At 33.7% G+C, this 27,540-nt stretch overlaps 1 protein-coding gene across 1 annotated transcript; it reads right to left on the reverse strand.

Annotated features, from left to right (window-relative positions):
- Positions 1 to 19,021, reverse strand: LOC110667118 (uncharacterized). The gene is made up of 16 exons (XM_058132014.1): positions 18,732 to 19,021; positions 18,437 to 18,622; positions 17,189 to 17,368; positions 15,739 to 16,138; positions 15,118 to 15,236; positions 14,968 to 15,045; positions 13,430 to 13,570; positions 12,414 to 12,458; positions 12,098 to 12,264; positions 10,770 to 10,848; positions 10,606 to 10,691; positions 9,959 to 10,088; positions 9,128 to 9,260; positions 7,111 to 7,277; positions 2,240 to 2,438; positions 1 to 618 (listed from the first exon to the last, which is right to left on the reverse strand). The coding sequence occupies exons 1-16, from the start codon at positions 18,849 to 18,851 to the stop codon at positions 410 to 412; spliced, it is 2,439 nt and encodes an 812-aa protein (XP_057987997.1). The 5' UTR covers positions 18,852 to 19,021; the 3' UTR covers positions 1 to 409.
- Positions 19,022 to 27,540: the final 8,519 nt, after the last annotated feature.

Consider the following 27,540-nt stretch of genomic DNA (forward strand, 5'->3'; position numbering starts at 1 on the left):
AAAAAAATAATGTAATTTTCCACTACATTTTAATATTTGATGTTCAAGATTCTGACAGGACTCAATACTTCTCTACCAAATAAATGTCACAACAATTTCAAAGCCCTGCTCCGTCTCCCCAGCATAATCATAATTTAGCTACTCTAAGCAAGTAGAAGTATCCCAGAGAACATTATACATACCAAAATTTCTGAAGCCTATACTAAGCTTTCTATTTGACATACAAAATTTCTTCTCTGAACTGCTGAAATCCGGTACGACATACGCTGCCATTTTAACCAATGATATTCATGGCATAATGTCAAGTGTGAACTGCATTTTCTGTATCATCACACGTGCAAGAATACCGACATTTCCGAGGGGCGTGTCTAATTTGCATTGGCAAGCTTGTATCTAACATCCCCAGGCATCAATCCGAGACAGTAATCCTCTTTTCCAACAATGATTCCAAAAATGCTGAACATAGTTTGGTGAGGGGTGGAAGATTATGTGATGACCCACTAAACATGGTTTCCAACAGCTTCTCGGATGGTACAAATGGAACTACTGCTGAAGTCTGGGTTCTTTTCAGGTTAGACTCTGGGAGCTCACCATAGATAGATGCATACCCAAATTTCCCTGACATAAACAAGGGGACAGGAAAATGAAAAACAAAGCAAAGAAAACATTGGCCAGGTTATTAAATGCATAAATAATTCTAATAATCATTTGCTAATTTCATTTCTCAAATAAACCCAATATAAATTGTTTTCACGCAGTATCAACTAAAAACACAAGTTTAAAAGATAAAATGCTCACTTGACAATTATAAAAAAAAATGGTGAAAAAAAAAGAAAGAAAATTACACTTAATGATCAATTACTCTTTCTACTTCCATCAAATTATGACCTGTAGAAAGCAACTAAGGGGCTATTTGGCATCATCGTCCAAAATTACAAAATTCAAAATTAAAAACAGAAAAAAAAAAAATTAACAATGGGAAACAGAAAATCAAGTTCATGTTTGGTTGCATTCCTGATAATAAAATAAAAAAAAGGGCTTTTTTATTTTGCTTTTATTTCAAATAGGAATGATTTGTTCTATTAAAAAAATTATAAACTAATGACCATACGAATCAATTGCATAATAAAATAAATTAATTGAAAATTTATCATATATGAAAAAATATTTTTTATTATGCAATTGATTCATATAACTACAAATATATAATATAATTAAAATAAATGTCTTAAATATTAAAAAAAAAGTCCTACTCGGGTATCCTCGTGTACAATTCCCCATATATAATTTGTAGTACTATTCATACACTGCTACTCTGTGATCAATCACAACATCAAAAAGATTAGATATGCACAGTATTGCGTCCATTCTTTGAATCTTGTTACTTGAACTCAGGAAGTGAGAAAAGCCTTTACAAAAATCATGTTCAATTAACATGAATAAACAGCTTTTTTGGGTTTTCTTGGTTTTCTTTATTTTGGCAAGTGATTTTATAATTAAAACATCGAACTAAAACAAACACATTTTTCATTACTCTTCTTTTACTGTAGAAAAACTACATAATAATAATAATAAGAAGAAGAAGAAGAAGAATAATAACAACAATAATAACAATAACAAACAGGATAGCACCTAAATCTTAGACTTAAGTACCAAAAAAAAAATAATAATAGGGGTAATTTCAATTTAGGTGAAGTTTAAATCGATTAATTCAGACCATAAAAAGTTTGGATCAAAACATTCTGTTAACTACTTTTAATTGTAATCAGAGGCACACTCAATGACAAAATGAATTAATTGAAACAATTCATATATTTAACACAGAAAAACAGTGAAATTGATTGTAAATGAGGATAAATAACCATAAATTTAAGCATTTATTCTTAATTTATACACCAACTATAACTGTTCAATATTTGTGTCCAGCAATCATTATGCTATACAAAAGACAAACATGCAGTTTACAAGTGCTTCCAGTTATAGTAATGGATTGACACCAGCTTTCCATTGAAATTTTGTATTAACTTCAGTATTTCATTTGACATAATTTATATTACAGGATTTGTATGAAACCACACAAAAAGTTAAATAAGGTTTTCTTGTAATTAGGCCAGAATTTTAATATATAGCCAACTAACAAGCTGTTCTCAACTCAAGTATTTAGTGCCAAAGTTTCCCATAAGCACACTGTCAGATGATTAACATAAACAAAGGACCAGAAAATTACAGAAAGCCTCACCTGCTTCTTCAAGGTCAGGAACAGCTTCCTGCTTAATTGTCCCTAGTTCATTAGCTTCTTTTCCATGTGGTTCAAATAGGATATACTCATGATCCCCATTTATGTATGCAAGCAATGATCCAAGTGGCTTCCCATCAAACATGTTTTCTTCCACAGAAGATTGATTTACTTGAAGAAAAGCAAGGGCTCCTCCCTTAGCCTGCAAAAAAGCATTGTTTATCAGAATACCAAGTCATTCTGCTCTAATGCACTGTTCAGTCCAAGTGCAACAGAAGTAAATAAACCCATGATGAAACCAACACAGTGCATCTTGAGTTAGGTAAGCCACTATTTCATAGTACTGAAAACTAAACCGAAGGAGGTGTGGATGAGAAAAGGAAGCAGGGAGGAGATTCTGCACACTTTCTTTTTTCATTCACTAATCCCAAATACGTGAGACAAATTTAAAACTATTCGTGCAATGTAATACTTTTATATTGCATGTTATTAAACCACAATAATTATTTCTTTCCCAGTTCTTGTTAGAAACTCGTGTAATTTTTATTTTCTTTTGGTTATAAATATTTAAAAGAAAAACAAAGGTAAGATGATAAAAACAAAAATTACTAGATACACTGTGGCCAATAAATTTAATCACCAACATTGCCACTTAGAAAATGCAAAATTTGTTACTCAACCATTGCGGATAATTCGCATATTGATACAACCTTCCATTTAAAGAATAGTACACATTCTTTTCTCTTGAATTATGGTAACCTTACATATTCCTTGGGTAGTATTTTTTTTTTTTTTCTCTGGGCTTTTGGATGACAGATTACAAGAATTTATTGTAATAATAATAATAATAATAATAATAATAATAATAATAATAATAAAAGAAGCCATCTACTGTTGTATCAATTCATACTCAACTCAACTCAACTCAACTAAGCCTTTATCTCAAAAATTTGAGGTCGGCTATATGGATTCGTTTTCTCCGCTCTAAACGATTTTAGATTAAATCCTAAAAAATGTGTAATGCTTCTAGGTCATGTTGTACTACTCTCCTCCAAGTCAATTTAGGTCCAATGAATAAATTATTTTGTTCCAACCAAATTTAAAAAAACAATTACCAAAATAAGCAAAAAAATGTGCCAATTTAGGTGTCCAAGAAGGGCAGTGAATTGCACAATTTTTTTATTTTTTGGCTCTTGCTTGTATCTTTTTGAAAAAATTCATTTAAGTACTCCTTTCATGTGTGTTTGTGCAGTGATAACGTGCAGCAATCAAACACAACAGCCAACTCAATCAATTATAGTATCAAAAGCCAGAAACATGCTATGTTTTGGTGATTTGAAACATGCTATGTTTTGGTGATTTAAAACATGGTAGAACAGCAAAAGGATTATCACAATTCAAAGGCTAATTAAACAAACTTATTCAATGATAAATTTCACTTTAAAAGTGATGGAAATTAAAAGTTTAGGGAAGAGATAAAAAACATGAACTTATTGTGGTTCAACATACAAGGCCTACATATACTCATATACTCCTCAAAGCTCCATTTTGAGAGATTCTCCCCACTAAGGTACTCTTTTCACAGGCAAGAGCCAAGTCATGTACACTCCTAAGCTTCACACAAGTTTCTCTTGGTGCTCGAAAACCAAATACAAGAGTTTTCCCTAACTCTTGCCCACAAGCTTCAATATTGGTGCTTGTCAACCATTACAACATATATATATATATATATATATATATATATATATATATATATATATATATATATATGTATATTCCTTTTTCTTTTGTGTGTCTCCCAGCTCATAAATACAATCTGGAACCTATATTAAAGAAGATTTGCCAACAAAAGCCAATTCTAGGGTTTTACTCAAGGATGAAGGCTCTTTAAATTTATGCAGAAATTATCTTTGAAATTCTTAGCTTTCATAACCTTAAAATTGGTAAAATAACCATTTATAATTGAAATTTTTCAAATATGACCTTTAAAGAGTGGGATCAGGTTGACACCCATATTTGGAAAAACTGGTTGTTATTCTTGGCTTTTTGTGGAACTCTGAAAAAATGACAAATTATGCTACTTCCCAAAATTATTCTGCTATTTTTGCTACTAACCTGCACAAAAGAAAATACTTTTTTTTTAAATTAGTCAGACTACTTTTGACTTTTGTCCACTTAGCCAAAAAGTAGCCAAGGACAAACAAAATGTAGTTGACCGCTTTTTGAAAGTAACAGGCTCCTTTTAGCTATTATCTCCAAATATTCAATGTTTGAAATACTGCTCAAATTTTGTTTTAACAATTTAAATCATCAAAATTAACCCCAAAACAATTACAAACATTTTAAACAGATTCAATTTGAAAAATAATTTTTAAATGACACTTTTTCCCTTTCTTTGCACATAAAAGTTAGCCTTAAAAAGTTAAAACTTATCTTGCAAACTTGTTAGATTAATTCTATTAAGTTCTATTATCATCACAATCAAACCCAAGCCTTGCAGCTAACATTTTCTCATTTTTTTATGATGACAAAATTCAAGGAATCTCAATAAGCACAAAAATAAATATATACATATTTGTATATCCTTAAGTAAGCAAAATAAAAACTCAAATATAGGGTTGGAGAGCTTATTAAAGCTTCCCCTCAATATGTGCAATCTATAAACATTATAACAGTATATTCACAGATTTCACAAAAACAACAGTTTAATCATACCACACCTCATAATAACAATAAAAATAACACTTTTTCCCTCTTTTTTTGTCATCAACAAAATGAGGGCAAAGCAAACCACAACAAACTAGTTCAAAGAGCACAGATATTGTCAAGCTGTCAAACTAGTTTAAACACAATCACAAATCAACAAGAAAGTAGTTGCATCCAAGAAAAAGGAAATTCCAAAGAAAAAAAAAAGTGTGCTTTGAAAAAGGGGAATGATTTAGATAGCAGCTGAAATTCCATGAAGGAGGCGATTAGGAAGAGGAAAAGGAAAAACGAGGAGTCTAAGGAGCCAAAGAAAGAGAAGACGGCTAAGATAGAAGAAAAGAACAGCATGTGTGCCGAAATTTATTCATCCCAAAATTATTAACTGGTTAGCGTATGGAGCAGAGGATTATCACTTTGAAGAGTGGATTAAATTTCAAAACTAGGAGAAATTTATGCATGCAAACTATCCAGTCCGCAATAATTTGGTGCAGGAATCTTGTAGGTATCTTGAAATTATGGATCATTTTCATTCTCTGTGAAATTAAAAGAGAACCCATATATTTCAATTGATAGGCTAGCAGCTATGTATGGGATTCCTATTGATAGTACTCAAGTCAGCCACTTTAAGGAAGTTGGTCATGTAGAAAGGAATGAAGAGGTGAAATTTGAGAAGGAAGTTTGTAAGAATGAACCGAAGGAAGAAAAGAGAAGGATGTGTACAACATCCCTTGGATCAGAACTAAGAATCATTCACCATTTTATCACACGCGTCATAAATAAACCCTAGGACAGACAAGGAGTGTGAATTGTGAACAATTTAGACTTGTGTTTGATACGGCATTTGATTAAGAAAATTCCTTTTAATTCGTCATTCTTGATGCTTAATACTATGAGGCATGTAAAACTAGAAGAGAGAATTTGGGGGGAGAAAATAGCTTAATTATTCCCTCAAGCCTGTGGGTTATACATACAGCTTCAACAAATCTGAATAGGAAACTATACAATTACCCTAATCAAAGAATCCCTGGATTTTAGGGATTTAATCTCCTAATTACAATCACAATATTTACATTCCTATTCTGACAAGGCAGACTAAGAATAAAGGGTTCCCATATACAATGCATTTGACCGTTTTGTTTGAGAACTTGAAAATTAATTCAGAAGAAGAATGGTATGGACTGAAGGAACAAAGAAACATAATTTTAGCAAATGAAAAGCAAAGACAAGGTTGAAGAAAATCCCGAAGTAAAGGATAAACGAAAGGCAACAGTTCAAGAATAATCTGAGGACACTGAATCTGACGAAGAAGCTGAGGAAGGCAAAGAAAGACAAGGCAAAGGAGCAGCCCCAAAAACCAAGAAAAGCCTCAGCACAGAGGAAGTCAACAGCAAGAAGGATTAAGTCAAAAGCTACAAGACCAAAGTACGCTTCACTTCACAGGCAAAGGCCTCATACCAAAAGTGGAGGTATCAGATTCAAGACCTATCCCAAGCCTGGAGAACATGGCTGCAAGCAAAAACTCCTAAGCCTTGACCAAGTAGCACCTATATGTCTCTAAGCTCCTTGTGTTTTAAACTTTTCATGCTATTGTTCGTTATTTATTTGTTGATTTGTGATTGTGTTTAAACTTGTTTGACAACTTGACAATATTTGTGGTCTTTAAATCAGTTTGTTGTGGTTTGTATTGCCTCTTTTTGTTAGTGAAAAGTAGGAAGAGAAGAAGTGTTGTTATTGTTATTGTAAGATGTGGTATGTTTAAAGTGTTGTTTTTGTGAATATCCCATGTTTCTTTTTGTGAACATCCCATGTTCTTTTTGTGAACATCCCATGTTCTTTTTGTGAATATCCTGTTTATTAGTGTTTATAGATTGTACTTATTGAGGGAGAACTTTAATGAGTTCTCCAACACTTTATTTGAGTTTTTATTTTGAGCTTAAGAATATACAAACATATAATATTTGTGTTTGTGCTTCCTTGAGTTTAATCATCATCAAAATCCAGCTCACTTGAGCCTTGGGTCTAACATAACAGAATAATGTGCAAAAAACTAAAATCATTATGTTAATTCACCATTGAGTTTTACATGACTTAAAGCAACTAAGCCCGTTGGAGGCACCAGATCAATTAGATTCAGTAACGCACATGGCTAGGACTGAGACTAATTTTACCTTATTCACCAACCAAGTGGCACTAGGAACAGGATCTGCTGCATTAAAAATTAAAATTACTCCATCTCTTCCTCTAAAAATTGTCTCATTGGATTCACTGCTTTTAGATGATTTGGGAAGGAAAACAAGAGCAGCAAACAAAGATAAGTCGGCCGCACTGGCTATAGCTGCATGATACATACATAACATTAAGTAAAACACATAAAAAACAGAAGGCTGAATGTTAGCATAGTTCTATAATTACGGACAGAAAGTAACTCATTTTGCATTCATTACTAATAAAAAATAGCATAAAATATACAACAAAACCTATAAGACCTCATAGCATGCTATGTGCAGTGTGATGACATAATTGGCATGTCATGCAGGTACAATTCATCGATTAACAATCCTTCTCATAAATCAAGCAAGGCATGGATTTAGAGATTCTATGAATGTTTTACCACAAAAGGCATTCACTGCCAAACATAGACTGATGGTTCTAGACATGACACAGGCACATTAAAAGAAAGACTAAAAACTTAAGCACACAGAGGGTGATGGAACATAAAAGAAGACATACATGGCTCTCAAGTAGCTCATTTTAAAAGATGTGCTATGAAACCATGACATTATGCAAATACCATGAGGACAAAAATTGCTAGAAAGATTAAAAAGGTGATAGCGGGAGTCATGGTCACATCAGAAGGTGATGAACCACCATTAGTAAAGCTCAGTAGTAGAATGATGACATCTAAAGTGCAATCAAGGCCAAATGGGAATATCAAAAGAATCTAATATTCTAAATGCTAGAATAGAAACACTATAAGAAACTAAAATAAGGCTAAAAAGATCATTACATTAGGATCTAAATTCAATGAGTTATATAAAATAATTAGTATAGAAAAAATGTTAATGGGAAGAAATACATTCATAAGCTCCTTGGATGTAATCATGCAGAAAATCTCAAATATTATAATATTCCAATGTAAGAAAGAAAAGTTATTTATATTCAGAAGATTGAAGTATTAAAGATTATGGAAACTATTAAAACGGAAAAAGCATGTAATCCTTATGGATATTTTCCCCCGAGTTTCTGAAGTTCCTTGAGAGATGAGAGTGAATCATTTTCATTAGGCAAAAAAAAAAAAAAAAAAAAAGAGGGGGAGAGAGGGAGTATTTGATAACAATATACTAATATTAGAAAAAGTTGGTAATACAAAAACAACAGCCTCGTGACCGGAGGAAAAGCATCCTTGTGTCTATTTTTAAGAATAACTGAAACAGCCAAAGTTGCACAAATTATAAAGGTATCATATTCATTAGGCAAACTATGACACTCCTGGAAGAGTTAATCAAGTGCATGCTAAGATGTGACACAACAACATATAATAACAGCCCATTTGATTTTACACCAAGAAGATCAACTATGAATTATTAAGGCAATCCCTCTCATATGGGGCTAATGGAGAAGTAAAATAAGGGAGCTTCATATGGTGTCTTACAATCTAGAAAAGGCTTCCTTAAAAATTATAGGGACATTTAGGAGGTTAGTGTTACAAGCTACAAATAAGCCACACCACTTCTAGTTTATATTGTGTTACCAAGAGCTCAAGACTAACCAACTAAAGTTGAAAGGATTGCAACATTACTCACAGTTAGACTACTCAAATGCATAACCACATTATTCACAGTTAGACTACTCAAATGCATAACCTAATTGGTCATATCCATGAATTATTGCAACCAATTCATGAGATTCACAAAATTTCCATTTCATATGAGGACATGGCTTGTTTCTTATTGACCCTCCTCAGTATTAGTCATTACATTTTGATAACTAATAGCATCTCTCATGCTTTAAGACAAACATCGTACAACTTTTCACATCATGAGAAAATATGAACATTTCAATAGTAAAAAATAACAGAAAAATTAAGCAGTATTCACAAGATTAGTAACATTTTAAAAATGGAAAAAAATCACAACATAAAAAATGCCCCAAATATTTTTCATCCTTTCGACAAGGGATTTTTACCTTCTACATGAAGCCTGTATGACCAAGATATAGAGAGCTTTGACAAACTCCAAACAGATAGTTGTGGTTTTGAACCCCAAGATGCAGAAACAAGGTATTCTGACTTCCCCACAAATGAGAGACTGACAATTGGCTGCAAGAAGTTCCATAAAACACAATTAAGAAGAGCAACTCTATAAAAAAAGAGAGACAGATTCATTCATAAATGCAATAGAGCAGTACACAGACATTGCATGCCATCTAAAGATGGCTTGACCAAGGCATTTGGCATGCAGAAGGCAAGTCATTTTCGTACCTTTTATACATATGTTATACCTTTATTTATTTTCTCTAGATATTTCTTTGTTATTATTTCTTTGGATGGTAAAGTTTTCTAGCTTGGCAGTGGGATAAAACCAAACTTTTCATGCTCCCAATTAGAAACTTAAAAAAGGAAAAATTATGCACCAAACTACTCAATGGAACAATATTGAACAGGCCATCAAAATGGGACTGTTATCTGTTACTTGCCATAACTCAATCCAAGTCATCATAAGTGAAAACTGAAACCTAAACACACGAGGAAGTTAAAACTGAAACCTAAACAAGGACCCAGTTGTAACCAACTCCACACATTATTCCTTTCTAATAGTGAAGAACCATTACATTTTACAAACAATTAGGAGCCACAGGGAGATGCCAAGGAATTCAATGAATGACCATAGTATCTGTTCTCATGCATCAATGCAAGTGTCTATCATGTGCATGTGTGCCTGAGCGTGTGTGTGCTTGTATGATGCACAGTGCATGTCAGACAGGATAAATGTCATCCATTAGGATCTTAAGAATCACCGTGAGAGTCTCCCCAATTACAGCCACAAGAACATTTTTGTCAGGGTCCCATAATGTAATAACAGTTTCAGCAGCAACAGCAAGAACAGAACCATCATAAGAAAATGTAGCAGCTGTCATTGGCTTTTTTCTGCAAGGAGAACAATAATAAAAAAATATGAAGTCAACAGTTAGGATCATGAGGCTGTATTGTCGAGCACATGATTTCATGATTATAATACAAAAAGAGAGCATGAAGAAAATATATAATGAAGCATAGGAAAAAAAGGAAAACAGAGAAAAGTGAAACCAAGGAGCAAGTCAATAGCTAATTGTGGAGAATTCTGCTGAAATGAAATGATTTCAAGTTCATCATATAACTTCTTTACCATATTGAAGAATATAATATTTTCTAAGGTAATTAAGTAAGAAATCACGGAGCATGATGAAAACTTGTTTCATCACAATTATCATCTAGATTTCATTCAGGGCTTTATGGGACATTATTGAGTAAATTCAGTCAAGTAATTCAGTTGCTGCTCATGGAGTTCTACCACTAAGGATTGGGAGGTATTTTTAGTAATTTCAAACTTTTCTGGAATGGGCTGCACATTAATGTTTTAAATCTTAAAAGGAACATTGAGCTCCTCAGAAAACCAAGATCATACTTATATGAGGCAACAGCATGGCAAGTCCATCTAGAACTTGTAAGCACTTGATCTCTCCGTTGAATCCCATTGTTGCAAACCCAAGTCTGCAAGATTGAAAAGGAAATATATATACTGTAAGAAATGTAGTACACAAAACCAAAATACTACTGTTACAATTTTACCTTAAAGTCCCCACCATAAGATGAGCTGACAGCCATACAACGGGTAGGATGGAAAGCAATTGAAGAAATGCCAGCATCCCTATACAATAACAACTAACATGATGTTCATCACTTCTGTCCAACAAATTTGCAGACAATACACTCATCAACGTATGCCATTTGAGAAAAACAGATATTGAACCCTGAAGATACTTTCACCAAGAGGAATGAGCTTTACTTCCAATATTTAAATAACTTTAATGAAGGGTGTTTTCACTGTTTGCTTGTCCATATTGTGAGCAAATATTTTATACTGAATCAAAGTGACAGATTCAGAATTCACTAAATTGAAAGAGAATCAGTAAAACCAGTAAGTGATTCTATTGATTTGATTAATCAGTTTCTTGGTTTACTCTTCAGCCATCCAAAACCACAATGCATTTTCCACAACGGAAAACCACAATCCATACCATCCACAATGATGACACACCTTTAAATTCCCTAATTACCAAATCAGAAAGCCTCAAGTCAACTGAATTCAACCGGGATATTATAATGCCATTTATTAAACTATCACAAACATGGATAGAGGAGGTTACAGTAGGTGACAGCCAGCATAAAATTTTTTGTGACATCTCACAATATGAATCTAGAGTCCCAGACAGAAATAATCACAAAGCCGATTGGGCAAAATAAAGACAAACCCACCACATCTTAAAAAATGTAACCATAGAGATCAAATAAATACAAATAAGCCTAGATTATGAAAATTGTCAGACCTGTGCTACCACATGTGAAATCAACTGAAAGCCACAAGGTTGTGGGCAACAGAAAAGATGGAGTGGGAAAAAGAAACAGGAAAAAGAGATGCTGTGAGTTAGAGGGACAGATGAGTTTCAGAATCTGGAATAAAAGCAATTGGTTGTTGAAGGTTGAAGGACAGAAATGAGCAAGAGAGAGGGGAGAAAAATAAATGAGTGAAGGTGAGGAGATAGGACTCTCTGGACTGGAAAATGGAAAAGAATAAAAGTTAGTGGTATGTGAAAGTTGGAAAATGAAACCTGAAATGTTAGTCTTCAAAACCAAATGGTCAAAAAACCTTGCCAGTATCAACAGTTGATGCAAAAAATATCTCGTGTAAATATTAATATAGATTGATCAAGATATAACCAATACTGAAAATAAAATCCTTGAACCTAGAGCAACTCAACAGTTGCAGGTAACATTTATTACTTTCTTTTCATTGGCATAAAAAAGATGCTGCTACATGGGCTTATTAACATGCATCCTATAGGACTTCTCCATATATATCCCATTCAATTTCCTAAACAAGTAGGCCAGGGTCAAACCTGTGCGGTTCATAAACTACAGTGGACAAACTGAATTTTCTGTTATCTGAGCCCAAAGCCCAAAACTTAAGACAAACAAGTCCACCTAAGCCCTCCTCGGCAAGTTTCACTTCTGTAGTAATCATCATTGAGCCATCCAATGATAGAGTAACCAAAGTCACTACTACCTATAACAAACAATATTAAAAATTATCCATTGTGATCGTCATAATATTGCAATAAATTCAAATTAAATGATATGAAAACTAATACAGAAAAAAGTGTGACCATAAAGGCATCTCATGAAAAAGAAATCAGAAATGAGCAACTTTATTACCGTGACGTCATCACCAGGATGATGGTTTCTCTCACAAACTTGGACCTGGAGAAGGCAAATTTAAAAAGTTCAACTTCCAACTCAATTGATTGACAGTCAAGAAGAATATAAGCAAATATTTACTCCGCAACTAATTAGCATATAGAATGCACATTGAAAGAATTGAGGTGCATAGCCGCATGCCATTTCCCACACAAATAATAATTAAAGACAAAAAGTTGCACAAGACAAGAAACGAAACAAAATGGATCAACCTACATGAGAGTGAAACTGTGAATAGATTGGTTTCCTTTTCTTGACCGAGAACCTATTACTACAAGGTCCAGCACTGAACAATGGAAGCATAGAACTTGATCTTTAGACACCATTCTCACCACATTCACCCAGAAAAAGAAGGAAAAAAGGGGGAAGAAAAAATACACTATAATATAATAGAGAATGTCATAAACATTGTGATGTCGAACAAAGAACAATAAGGAACAAATCCTTAGGAGAAAGAGAACTAATTCTTAATAATTTTATTTATCTCAATAATAATCATAGTCAAAAAAATACTGAATAATAGAAAATTAGCTCTATTTATAGAGCTTACAACCCTAATCAAATTGGATTAGGAAACCCTAATTCATATCTAATTAGGAATATTAAACTAATTAAATTATCAAAATAAAATAATTCTTAAACATAACAATAGCAATAGATTTCCTAAACAAATGAAACACTAATTTTCTAATTTTAAATGGAATAATATTCCTAAATTGTAGTAGGATTTTCATCTTCCCTTTCTGCATTACATTGTTGCATGTCCAGTTGTCCACTGAGAGAATGAAGAAAAGGTGAAAACAATTTCCTAAAAAAGCAAAGGTATCTTATTTGCTTCATAGACAAAGATGCTGCAAGCACCAGAATTAGAAACTGCTTATATCAGAAAATAGGATCAAAAGAAAAACTACAACAAGCTCATTAAATGAAAATCAATAAAAACTAAATGGAATGGTGATATTAAACATCTTCACCTCAGAAATTCCACGGTCATCAAATAGACTATATAGCTGAATAGAATAGTTCTCTGTACGCAAGGCAATTAAGCCAGCATTGTGATCAAAGGCAACCCCACTACATAAGCCTTTGTATGTCTCAGGAAATGAACAAGGAAGCTGAAAAATAAAGCACAAGAACTTCTCAATGGATTATTATTTGGCTGAACAATATAAAGCGCAAAAATTTCTCAACAGATTAATATTTCCAAATAAACAGAATTAAATTGAAAATACAAGGAATAAAAATATAAAATATTGAACCAGCTAGGTGCAGAAGGATTTTGTGGCGCAGGATCAATTCTCATAAAAATGGGGCATAGATATAAGACAAACAACATAACTATCCACAGCACCCTAAATTAAAGGCAGATTTTTGTGGCACTGCTTAAGCTTTGAGTCAATGCAATCCAGATGGATGTCAAGCAAGCAAAAATAACATAGGGACTTCCACACAAGTAGGTTTGCATACCAAGTCATGCAACAGAATTCTGCTACTAAATCTTTACATTCTTGGACATGAGATGGATACCTGAGACGCACACTCTTTTTTAAAACTTACAGCTAATCAAGGCAATTCTGAATTTTTTAAGGCTTAATTAACATGTTAAACAGGGATTCATTTCAGATACCCCTCACAAGTCAAACACTCTCATTGATGAAAGAATCAAAGAAGCTGATTTGGAGCTGTCTTCATACTTTCTGATTTGGAGCTGTCTTCATACTTGCTGGATTCTCTCATTTTCTTAAAAAAAAGATGGAATCTTACTTCTTATCAAACGGATAAAGTCAATCTCGGATAGTTTGCTCTAGATATTAGGTTTCTTGATGCCAATTCACAGGTCTCCACTGTATAAAAGGATTAGACCCCTGACATACAAATAAAAAATACATACCTTGTGCAGCTTTAGCTATTTTCTTTTTCTAAATTACCCCATTTATCTCACCCATTTTTGAAACCCTAGATTAATTTAGAAGTTCTTTTTGTTTTCACCATTAGTCATCACATAACTCTCAAATCTTGTTGGTTATGATTGAAAATCAGCTCATCCCATGTGTTATATCTTAATTTAATGATGCATAAATCATTCTCTTTGTGGCATAACATACCAGGAAAAATGCATATGAGTAAAAGAATAAAAATAAAAGGTCCTAGTTAGCATGTGAACCAAACATATCCAAGTCCTACTTCCTAGGAAATAAATTGCAAGAATCTTAAATCCCAGGAGAAGGAAAACTCCTTGAGAAGTAGATCATGGAGAACTAAATGACGCCATGATATCTCTCGGAACCCATGCCTTTCTCTCCATATCCTCTTTCTTCTTCCTCATTTTTGTTTATTCTTTGTTTTTCATTACTTCACCTAATACTCTTATCCTGCTCCTTGGAAAAAAAAAGTTAACTCATATTTCTCATTTCAATCAATAAAATATGCAGTAGTCATCCACAAATAAACAGCCAATCATATACAAAGTTATAAACAAGCTAGTAAGGTTTGCAAATATATAAAAACTAACCTTGATCCCTGAAATGGACTTCAAAATTTCCATAGAAGGCATTTTCAATAAATGTATTTGATTATCTGCACAAGATATCTAAGGAACATAGTTTTAGTAAAACAAACTAGATTTAGAAATTCTATTTCCCTGCAAATGAATTCCACTTACAGAGGAAAGAGAAGGATCTGGAGAATCTGTGAAGTATAGGAGTGGAGATCCAATTCGTGGTAAAAATTTCTTCTTCCCTGTGTCTAGTTGCCAAACCACAAGAACTCCTTCCTTTCCACCTAAACACCAATAACATTGCAAATGAATAAAGAAACAACCCAGAGTAGCAAGCTACCCAGAGTAGCAAGCTATTAAAAAGAATATCCAAATCCAATAAGGTATACCATGCCAATTATGTCTGACATTATCAATGCTTTTATGGTAATTACGCATCTTCTACCATTTCTAATTGCAACATTGAGAAACTTTTGAACTAAAGCCAAAAGGGAGCACATCTCAACTAATAAAGTTTGTATCAGAAAATATCTACCGGAAGCAAAGTTTGTTAAATGTGAGAATTGAAGAAACTGCATATTCAACATCCACAAATAGCTATGACATATGCAGTTCATTTATCACATAAGATATACTAATCCAACCATCACACTTGTCAACTCCAAGAACATTTCATAAATGGCCCATCCATTTTCGTAATCAAACCTGTATATGGTTAGGCTACTAGCATGGCAGGATGAAAAGAAGGCCCTGCCAGCTTAAACATGTGTATTATGGTTTCATTACCTGAATACAAATAGGCTCCATCAGAAGAGAAAAAGAGGGTATTTACTTCAGCAGCGTGCCAATGCCATGTCGTGCAGCAATCAGCATCATCATTACCCCTCACTCCGGGTCTTTCTTCCTCATTATTCACTGATCTTCCTCCATCACCTCTGGCAAATGTTCTATTTCCATAACCCCTCCAAATTAAAATTCTCCCAGTCACATCTCCTGCAGCAAGAATTCTCTGAGTTGGGTGGAATGCAGTAACTGTCATATTTTTTGTATGACGCAGTGTGATCTTCTTAGCCATTGTACGATCGGAATCTGCACTGGGGACTTTCCATATATGAAGCTTGCGCTTGATCCGGATGCCAATATATTTTCCACAGGAGCTAATAGTTATCAATTCTGGTTGCTTTGTCTGTCAAGGTAACGAAGACAATATCAAAAACTTTGAACCACACATGCAAAACGTTAAGAAAATAAAATAAAATCAACTGCTTGGATGAAACAACATATTCCTAAGAAGCTTAACAATAACATGAACATATTTAATGCAGTCATGGTTGAGGATTTTGTGGGTATTTCATACTACTTCTTTAATTTCAAAAACTTGAGAGGTTTTGCGTATAGTTTACCCGTACAATCTTTGACAGGTAGTTGGCCCATAATTTTACAGGTAACTCAATTTTAAAGTTGTGATTTCATTTCACAGGCGTCTTTTTAAGGAGGATAATACCTATAATTTATGCAATTCTAGAACATATCACATCGAGTTTTGGACTTCTGATAACTAGTTGGTGTGGTGACAAACAGTTTAATTGATATTTGTACAAAAGCGAAATTAAGAAACACTTCCATAATCTCTTTCTGGAATGAGCCAAAAAAAAAAAAGAAAAGAAAAAAAGAAAAAAAAGCTAACCAACATTCTCTGAGACACAACTGCTTTGCTTAGAGAAATATGTTTAGATAAATGACCAAAAATACATTTTTCAATAAGAATACAAATTCAAACTTCTAACAAATCAAGGCAGTTAGCCAAAAGAGTATTTTGGATTAAAAAAAAAAAAATCAGTTTCTTTTAACAACAAAAGATCAGCAGGTCTCAGCCAACACCTCAATTCAAGTAGTAAGAATTTCTGAAATTTTCTAAAACCAATTGAACTATTTTTCCTGAGCACCATATGCAATCAATATTGAGTATCTTAGCATATCAATCAGAGTATACTTGTTAGTACATATGTTTTTTATAATGTCTTTACTGAGTTGTCAACATCCAAAAGAAATAAGTACATCATAAACCAGTGTGTATTAATGTGATCATTACATTGACTTTCACCTTCAAATCAACTTCATAACTTCAAATTACCTTCTCTTACTTTCAAATTCCAAATCATTTTATAATGGAAAAAACATAATACATAAAGATGTAGCAAAGAGTATGTAAGAATTCAATGATATGAAATTCCACCTCTGCCAAAGTTACTCCACCAACCAGACGTGAGTCCGTCAAGTTACATTTCCTAATTTGCCCACATAAAGCTTTTGACTGCTTTTCTGGTTCTTTAGTACCTTCAACAGACAAATAGGCAAAAATTTTTGCTGGTTTTTCATTGTTCTCAGCTGGTTGGCTTAATATAGATGGAATCACCTGACAATAAGATTAAAAAATGATATCACCATTTACCTTCATATGCAAAATGAAGAGATGAAAAGCAATTATGATATGATAATTCCCTGTTTGAGACAAAGGAATTCCATCACGGTATTCATTTACAATTCCATCCTTGTCACATTTGGAAATCCAAAAGAATGCATTTGAATATCTGTAGTTTCAGCTCCATAGAATTCAATATCCTCAAAGATTTATACCAATTAAACTACATAATTAATTAGAGTTCAATGTCCTCCATTGTTTCATTAAGTTACAAACCAATCTCTCTCCCTTAATTCACACTTTAAAATTCAATTGAATATGTTTGAAATGCATTCATTTAAATTCATTGAATTCCAGATTGTGATAAATACCTTACCAAATCTCTCTCTCTCTCTCTCTCTCTCACACACACACACACACACACACACACACACACACACACACAGTCTCCCTTAATTCATGCTTTCCTTTAACTAATACATGTAGAACTTTTTTTTACAACTTAAAATTCAATTCAATAGGTTTGAAATGCATTCATTTAAATTTATTGAATTCCAGATGATAATAAATACCATAAAAAACATAAGAATTTGGTAAGTTTGTCCTTTGAATTCTACAAATTTATAAGCAATTTTTCCCCTTTTAGTCCTTTTGTGAGCTACACAAGGGGGATAACCCTCCCCATCGCCATAAAATTCTCAACCTCAATCCCAGTGAGTTCATACAAGCTTGGACCAATGCTGCAATCAAACTTTTGATCACTACTCTAGCATTGCTAGTATCAGCAGATAGGCCAAACTGGGCCCAATCCAATCTAAATTCGTTAAAAGTGACCTAATTTACAGTTCAATTCATATAAACTGAAATTGCAGAATCACTTGACTAGGTTCAATTCATTGCCGGACCTAGCAGTGGTAACATAAAAAATGAAAATGTCAAAGACAGTCAATGCACCCAAATTTCCGCCTTATATTTAACTTCATTGATCATCAAGATCATCTAAAAATATAGTAACAAAACAAAGAAAAAATTCAGCTTCAAATAGATTTTGCTCATAATTACCATGGAGTAAATGGGGAACTTAATATCTATTGTCTTGATCAACTCAGGCACCGAAAAATCCCAATATCGAATAGTCCCATCAAGAGACGCCGTCCAACAATAGCACAATATCTTACTCGCCGAAATCGTCGCCGGAGCCACAACCACCGCCGTCACAAGCGCCGTGTGACCTTCCAGAGATGTTATCTACAACGAGAAAAAATAAATAAATAAATAAATAACTGAAAAAAAAATTATGAGGCCTACAACAGTAATTATAATTATAATTACAATAAAGAGGGGGAAAAAAAAAAACCAGTAAGCCGGTAGCGGTGCTGAAGATGGAGACGGCGTTGCCAGAGCAAACGAGGAGTCGTTTGGTGTCGTTGGAGAAGGCTGGTGGCGAAGAAACGTAGTTTTTACCGCCCCTTATCATGTTGAGAAAGAGAGAGAGCTGGAATTGAAAGACGTGATGGATGAAATGTTATCAGAGTAGTGTGGTTTTCTGGTCGGCTGTTTATTCTTGCTGGATAGACAAAACCCTAAACGTTTAAACCCTGCCTTTCTCGTCCTTGCTTCAACGTACTTGGTTTTTTTTTTTCCTCCAACGCACTTGGTTAAGATTTATATTTTTATATAAATCTATTATTTAATCTAGGTCATACGTTACAGGCTTTTAAGCAATTTTCAATCATTAATAGAATATTATGTGAAAATAATAATAATTCAAAGCATAAAAACAAGGAAGAAAAAAAATTATAAAAATTAATTAATAACCAGAATTCATATACCTTCGTGTAGATAATTTATTTATGAAATCTGTTTTTCATTTACATATGTAGGAATATTTTTCTTTTTTAAAATTTTTAAAGAATTATTGAGAGTTTTTATATATTGAGAATTATTATTATAAAATTAATAAGATTTAGAGTGTTAACATAAAAATTAGAGCTAAAGTCAATGGCAAATCTTAAAAAAAAAAAAAATTCTAGATCACCATAGAAAAAATTTTTGTGGTAAATTTTTTTTTTAATATAAAAAGTGCATCAATTGACTTCTCATTTAAAAAAAAACTGCATCTATCATTAAAAAAATAGCCAAAAAATGTTTTAGAGTTGACATATAAAAAACCTTTTTGTGTAGTCAAGATTTAAAAAAAAAATAAAAAGAGTGTGTTTACACTAAAAAATAATTATTTATTAATTATTTTTAAGCCTAAGAATTAATTAAAATAATTTTTTATAAAATTAATTTTATTTTATTAATTTAATTAATCTGTGGCCTTAGATAATTAATAATTAAATTAATAATAGTTATTGGATAACTATCCAAAAAAAAGGTAGTTGACAGCAGTTTTAAGCAGTGGACAGGTGATTACAAATAACTACAAAACGTGACAAAGTGTGTTCCAGAATATTCTAAATACCTATAGGTAGAACTATAAAAGTCAAATACGCTGCAACGTGAAAAACCCCCAATAACATCAAACAACAACAACTCAACCAGATTCAAACAATCTTTTATCTTTATTTTATCAGTCGTTTGTTTTTCAAAGCTCTTACATTTAATTTCAAGCATCATACTTTCCTTTTAAACAATCAAAGCATCAATTCCAGTTCACTTGCCTTCAATTACTTGTCATCCGTGAAATTGACAAAGCTGTGTATAGTAGAGTTAGTTCCCACAATCATTTGATTCGAGAAGTCAGAGCGCAATCTCAGGTGATATACTCAATATCTGGCACGTCCGCGCAACCGTAAGCTGTGAGACAACAATTTTTGGCATGCCCAATGGGACAGATCTCAGTTCCACACATTTTTCAAAACAACAAACAATACTGTTTTTATTTTTGCAGACAACACCATGCCTCTAAAAACTAAAAGTGCTCTAGGCAAAAAAACCACCGGGTCTCAAGACACAAAGGGGAGTCATATAGCAATTGGCCCAAATCTTTAAGTTCCTCTTATGGTGGAACAATTTGAGAAATGACCAACTACTCATAGAGAAGAAGTGCAGAATCTATATGTGTTAGAAACTATACATACATTGACCAACGCTGCAAACCAGGAGCAAGGTGATTTAGTTTTTGTTATTAATGAAAGAAACCTCGCAGGAACCATCACTAATGTCCTAGAAAAAGGCATAGGAAGGCAGATGAATATAACTCTCGATAAAATTAATGCAAATACGGAGAAGATTATTTTGCTAATTTATTCATTGGCTAAAAAGTTTAATTTGCCTATTTTGTTACCTTTTGATGGTTAAGTCTCTAGGCCAGAACAATCTGACACAGTACCCAAAGGTGCTAGGGAGCCCAGGAGGCAAATCCAGTCTCAAACTCCACAGGGCAATGCTGAGGGAAGCCATGCCAACAACGAGGAAATATACTAGCCACTCCACAAGAGATAAGAACAGGTGACTGGCCAAATAAGAACGCCAGTTCAAATCAATTACCCCAACGGCCAAATAAGAACACTAACCTAGTTACTCACCCTAGTGTTTATGATATAGAAGCAGTTGCAGGTCCTCAAGTGGCACTAACTCTCTAGCAGCAGTAAGTGTAGATGGCCCACGTGACTTTTAGCTCTTTTAGCTAGGAGGGCAACAACTTTAGAGGAACTATAATGTAACACCCTCACTGTAGCAATTCCGTACATTCTACTGTTCCGGTGACCGGTGTCGGTTCGGACAGCTAGAATGTCTGGAAAAATAATTAGACTAGAGTGAGGAGTCATAAATAACTCAAATATTAATAAGAAAAATTTAGGAAAAATTTTAGAAATAAAATACAATCAAGTTAAATGAGCTAGTGCCCTAGCGATGGGTAACCCAGCGGGAAGTTGCGGTTCTCGCAACTAGGAGCCCTAGACTCGGGAGAAAATTCATAAAATAATTTTTGGGACTTCAGAGAAGAGTCATTGAGGTTTCTATGGCATTAGAATGCCAAGAAAAAGGCTTAGAAAAATTTTTCAATCGGTACAGACAATTTTGGCCCGTTAAGCCAAACGGAGGGCATTTTGGTCATTTCGCCTTCAGATACGATTTTTGACCGACTTGTCCAGTTAAGTAAATAATTATTATGATCTAAAATGTGAATAAATATTGTTAAAAATTGAATTGAAAATGAGTAGAAAAGAAAAGAAAAGAAAAAATGAAAGAAATTGGGAATTATGACATCACGTGATGTCATTAACATGCCCCCACCCAATCACAACTTGACAAACAAATTAAAAGGGATAAAAACTAATTAAAAAGAGACAAAATGAAAGACCAATCTGCACTCCCATCTTCATCCTTTGGGCAGCCAAAACGTAGAGAGAGAGAGGAGAGGGTTTCCACCATAGTTCAAGCTTCCAAGCTTGGAAACCTTGCTTATCTTGCACCAAAAACCCTAGATCCCTTCAATAAAAATTATCCCCACACCTTGTAGGAGTGTTTGGCAGCCAAGAAAAGCCAAGAAAGTGAAGGAATTGCTTGGGAAAATTCTGCTCAAAAAGGGTTAGTGCACTAAACAATTTCTTTTCTTTCTTTAATCTTGTAAGCATGCTAAATCAAGTAGAAATTGTGTGAAATTAAAAGAAAAACTTGAGTAAATGAAATCTCTAAATTTGGCAGCCATGAGAAAGTTTAAGGATTGTTGGTTTTTGATGAAATTAAGTGGCTTAATTATGTTATTGATGAGTATAGATGATGGATAAAGTGATTTGGTATAAGTTTGGTGTGTGTATGCCATGAATTGGAAATTGGAGTTAGGGTTTGAGCATGAAATTGAGACTTTGATCATGCAATGGTGAAAGTAAGTTTTAATGGTCAATTAGTGACCATTTGCTTCTGTTTAAATCAAAAATGAAGTGAATTGTGTAGTGGGATTTGAGTGTGGTGTGGCCGCCCTTGGTGACCTGCAGGACTAGGCATGAGTCCAGCAGGTTTAGGCAGCAATAACTTGAATTGTAGAGGTTCAATTGGTGCAAGGCCAATTGGACATGAAACTAGACACATAATGGCACAACTTTGGTGAAGAAACCATGCCCAGAAAACCAAATCAAGTGGACCAAAAGTTTGCCTTAATCCGGGTGACCTGCAGTCTGCCTGAGCAAAATGACCAAATAAACAGTGTTTGGTCATTTGGCCATAACTCAGTGTAGAGAGGTCCAATTGACCTGAAATTTTACCAAAAACAAGCTGAGATATAGACCAACAACTTTCATGAAGAACACAAATCCAAATTCTGACCATAACCTAGTCAAATTGCCAACCAAACTTAGGTCACCAAATCTGGCAGAACCAAATTGCCCGTAAAATGCAGTGCAGTCACTCGGCCGATTATGGTAAAATGACCATAACTTGAGCTACAAAACTCCAAATGGAGTGATTCAAAAAAAGAAATTCAACTAGATAAAATAAGGAACAACTTTCATATTGATCATTTTTGTCAAATTCCCACTGCAAAATTGACCAATGGAACAGTAAACACAAGGTATGAAAACTGAAAATTCTGCCCAATTAACATTAAGCTTGGAAATGGTATTGGCAACCAATACCAATAAATTTTGAATGCAAAATGTGGTATCTTTGAGAACTTAGGTTCAATAAATTTATTATGTATTAAAAAGTCAACAAATTGAGTGAATAGTAATGTGAATAGTAATACAAAGACACAAAGTATGATAACTAAATTGGTAGAGGAAATTAAGATATGAAATTTGGAATCTATGAAACATTCATGGATTACTTGGAATAGAAATAGTAATTCACCTAAATAACTTAATGAACATTTAAGTTATGTGAGTATATAGTTAAGATTTATTCCCATTACTAGTAGGTCTAATAAAACATAAGTAATACCACTTGAATATGAAATGACATTAACCTAGATGGATTGTTGAGTATAAATGGGATAAGGTTCATATTAGGATTTATGTTTCCATTACAAATAAGATAATAACACCTTGTATGAGTTATAAATTCATATAAATATTGTAATGAATAAATGAATCACATGAAAATATGAATTGAACATTAGTTTTCTTTATAAGAGAAAGGAAGAATGTTTTGAGTACAATGGTACATGAACACCATTGTTGTGAATTGTGATCAATATGAATGATGTAAGGAATATATGAATAGTATGATGAATGTATAAATTATGGAATTTATCATGAAATAATAAAGATATAAAACAGAATATATTAATATTTAATGATATTATGTGCCCTTGTATTGCCTAGACATGTGTGTCAGATTGGATAGTTTGGCATGCCAATAGGGTATTGTTTTAGCAGTACTGCGAAAGGCTTTATGCCTGTATTTATGGCTTTGTGCCCGTATTCATGGCTTTATGCCCGCATTCATGGCATTATGCCAACACTCATGGCTTTTATGCCCGATTCTGTGTTATTATGGCTTTTTAGCCATACTGACTGCATACGTGGTTGACGTTCTGCGTCCCATGGTATGACGGCCCGAGGCACCGCGGTGTCCAGTGCCAACGACCCGTTATCCAGTTTAGTCAGCCTGTCATAGGTTACTTAGGCAGTGAAATTTATTGAAATAAGTTAAGAATATTAGCAATTAAAAATATTATAAATTAAATAAAATAAATGAGTAGGATGACCTAAAATAAGTTAGAATAGTTATTTATTAGAAAGAATCGAAATGAACTGGACCGATATTAAAATTTATTTATTATGAAATAAACTGAGACAACCTAGAAAGTATTGAGAAAATGCTAAAAGATTAGCAAAGAAAATTATAGCATACATAAATATTACAAATGTGACTTACATAATAATATAAGCATAAATTTATTATTTTTATATCATTTTTCTATGTACATTATTACTGTACATTGGTGAAATAAACACTTCCAAAGAAGACTAAATTAGGATAAAACATATTAAATTTTAGAAACAGCATATGAAGTATAAATAAATCTTAATTATTTGAATTATGTTTTATTTCTATCTTTATTTGTATATTATTTTCTTGTTATATTATTGCACCACTAAGCAGCAATGCTTAGCGCGATGGAATTGTTTCCTTCGCGTAGGTACTGAAGCTAGAACCCAATGGACGTTTAACTAGGAATTTTGGGAGTCCAGATCTGCAGAGTGTCAAAGGTTGTCACCTCCTCAGCAATGCATATAACTAGGTCTCATGTATATCACTTTATGTATTTTGTATGTTGTAATTCATATGTTGTAATGTAAATTAAGAATTTTTAAGTAATATTAATGTGATGTAAATTTATAAATTGATTATTTCATATGTAATTAAATTGTATATTATGTAAATTAATGATGATTGAAAATTATCATATATGAGTTGAGAATGAATAGAAATGAATATGAAATTGAACTATATAGAGGATATTCGAATTGATGAGATAATTATGATAAGTATGAATAAAATTTTATTGTGAAAAATATTGTTGAATTTTCAAACAGGTAAATAATGAAATGCGCCAAATAGAAATAAAATAGGGGAAACTCCGCTGGTTTCTTCATAGAAAAATAATTAATATTAAATTAAAAGAATTCAAAATTACTAAAATAATAAAGTAAGATAAGATATGGTATTCTGGCACCGAATGTTCACTTTGCTCGATTACACTGTAGTCGGTTGAGGGGTGTTACATATAATGTCTGTTGCGCAGATACCTCAACTAGTACCAACACCTCTGCCTCAAGTACTAGCTCCTACAGTCTAGGTACCTGCCATTCTTACTGCACCTCAAGTGACAATAGATGCTATTAGAGATGCTGTGAGGAGCTGTATGGTTCTAGCCTTAGATGAATTAGTTGACCAAAGTTCCATAAGCCAGATTGAGACTTTGTTGATAGGGAAAATAGGTATCCAAGAAAGTACCGTATCTCGAACTTTAGTGTCTTTTCAGGAGAAGACAAATAGTCCACTCTGGAAAACATAGCAAGGTTCACATTTAATGTGGTGAACTAGCGAATTATAAGAATTTTGCTAGTTATAAGCTGAGACTATTTTCAAACTCTCTTACTAGTACTGCTTTTACTTAGTACTCTACTCTTCCTAGAAACTCTGCGTTTTTTTGGCAAGAAATGGAGAGGTTGTTTCATACTTAGTTCTTCAAAGCTGAGCTAAAAGTATGTGTTGCTGAAGTGTCAAGGATGACACAGAGAAGTAGAGAATCAATTAATGCTTTCATTGCTTAATTTAAGAAGATGAGGAACAGGTGCAAGGTGTTCTTACCAGAGACCAAGTATGTAAAGATGCCCTAACGGGGACTGGATATCAAGTTGAGAAAGAAGTTCTAAGGGATGGAGTTCAAGGACTTCTATGAACTTACTGCTAAAGTAGTTGAGTATGAGGATTACTGATGGAAATCATGCTAAAAGAAGACATTTACGAGAACCTACTACTAGGAGGTAAATAACTGTAGCTGACTTGGTGACTACTGGTACTTATGTGTGTCCTGCTTTAAGTGTCCTGAACAACCTAACTTCACAGAGGAAGACACAGTCTGCTTCAAATATACCCTTCAGTATGCCTTCAATACCAACAAAATGAAGGAGGGTATTTCATTTCTTATTGAAGGAGAAGTTTATTAATCTTCCCCCTAACTACAAGCTACCAACCAGAGAAAAGATGGAGGGGAGAGATTACTGTAAGTACCATGACTCCTGGAATCACAACACTAATAGTTATTGGGCTCTCAGTGGAGTGATCCAAGACAGCATCAACAAGGGTGTCTTGAAGTTCCCTGAGAAAACAAAAGTAATGCTCATTGATGAAGACCCATTTCCTCCTATGGCTCTTATTAACACAGCCACTGTGGATTTAAGGGGCATCATCAATGAACTAAAAAGACTGCAGGTTTAAACTGAGGTAATCCAGAAATCTAGAGGTTCCTTTCATAGGTATTCAGCTTATAGCACTCTCCCAAGGGTTGCTAAGGGCCTAGTCAAGAGCCACCTCTAATTTGAATCACCATAAAAAAGTGGCCAGGTAATAGGTACCTAAATGACAGGTACCGGGGTGACAGGTATCAGAGTTCCAGCGAATATCAAGATACCAGGGGAGTTAATAGGACAACTAGTTATAAGCTAAATTGCTTTCCTCAGAAGTTCAAAAATCCCGCACCTGCCATACCTACTATACCCACAGTTAAATTCTAGAAGAACCAACCTAGGTTCCTGGCACTACCCCTAGTAGCAAAAATTAAAGGGTGGTACACCATCCTTATTCCCACAGCCACTGAGATGAACATAAAAGAAAAGGCTTCAGAGGTAGAGAGCAGTAGAAAGAAGATGAATAAAAGTTGAGAAAGAAAACCTTTTGCCAAAAAGCAAATTCAACAAAAAGGCGATAAAGGATTCAGAGTTAGTGGGAAGTTCAAAAGAGGTAGCACACCAAGGAAAGGAAGGTAAGAAACTACTTGTTGATTGTGATATTACTTGCTTGCTGTTACTCATTGCTTTCTAGAAAGTGATGGTGGAAGAACTTGAGGAGGTTCCTGAGAAACCAGTAAATCCCTTAGAAGCTGAAGTGTGTAGTGGAGTTATCATATAATGCACAAACTCAAGGGAACCAAAGAAAATATTAATTGACAAACTATTTGAAAGGATGACTAGGCACCTGCGTCCTTTGTACATAACAACTCATCTCAGCTGATCGACTTCCAAGAGGTTGATTAATAATAGGTCGTGATTAACATTATGCCACTCAGAATGTTGTTAACCTAGGGAAAAATAGAAGAGGACTTGATCACAACTAATGTATCGGTATCAACTTTCACTGAAGTTGTATCTAAGACTCTCAATGTCTTGCTAGTAGAGGTAACTATGGAGAGTAAGTCTTCTAATACTGCATTTTTTATTGTTCATTCTATTGCAACTTTTCAAGCTCTGTTAGGGAGGGATTGGATACATGCAAACTATTGCATTCCTTCATCCCTTTACTAGTTTTTACTATTTTGGAAAGGGAATGTTGTAGAGGTGGTATGGGCAGATACTAAGCCTTTTATGGCTAACTCAAAAGCAATTGAGGCCCAATATTATAATGAAGATATCAATCCCATTCAGTTCCTTAAGAAGAAAGCTCGGGGGGCATCAACTCATAATGCCCCTGGAGAACGTCATATAAGCGTATGC

Source organism: Hevea brasiliensis, chromosome 13, assembly GCF_030052815.1.
Source record: "Hevea brasiliensis isolate MT/VB/25A 57/8 chromosome 13, ASM3005281v1, whole genome shotgun sequence".
Classification (NCBI taxonomy): domain Eukaryota; kingdom Viridiplantae; phylum Streptophyta; class Magnoliopsida; order Malpighiales; family Euphorbiaceae; genus Hevea; species Hevea brasiliensis.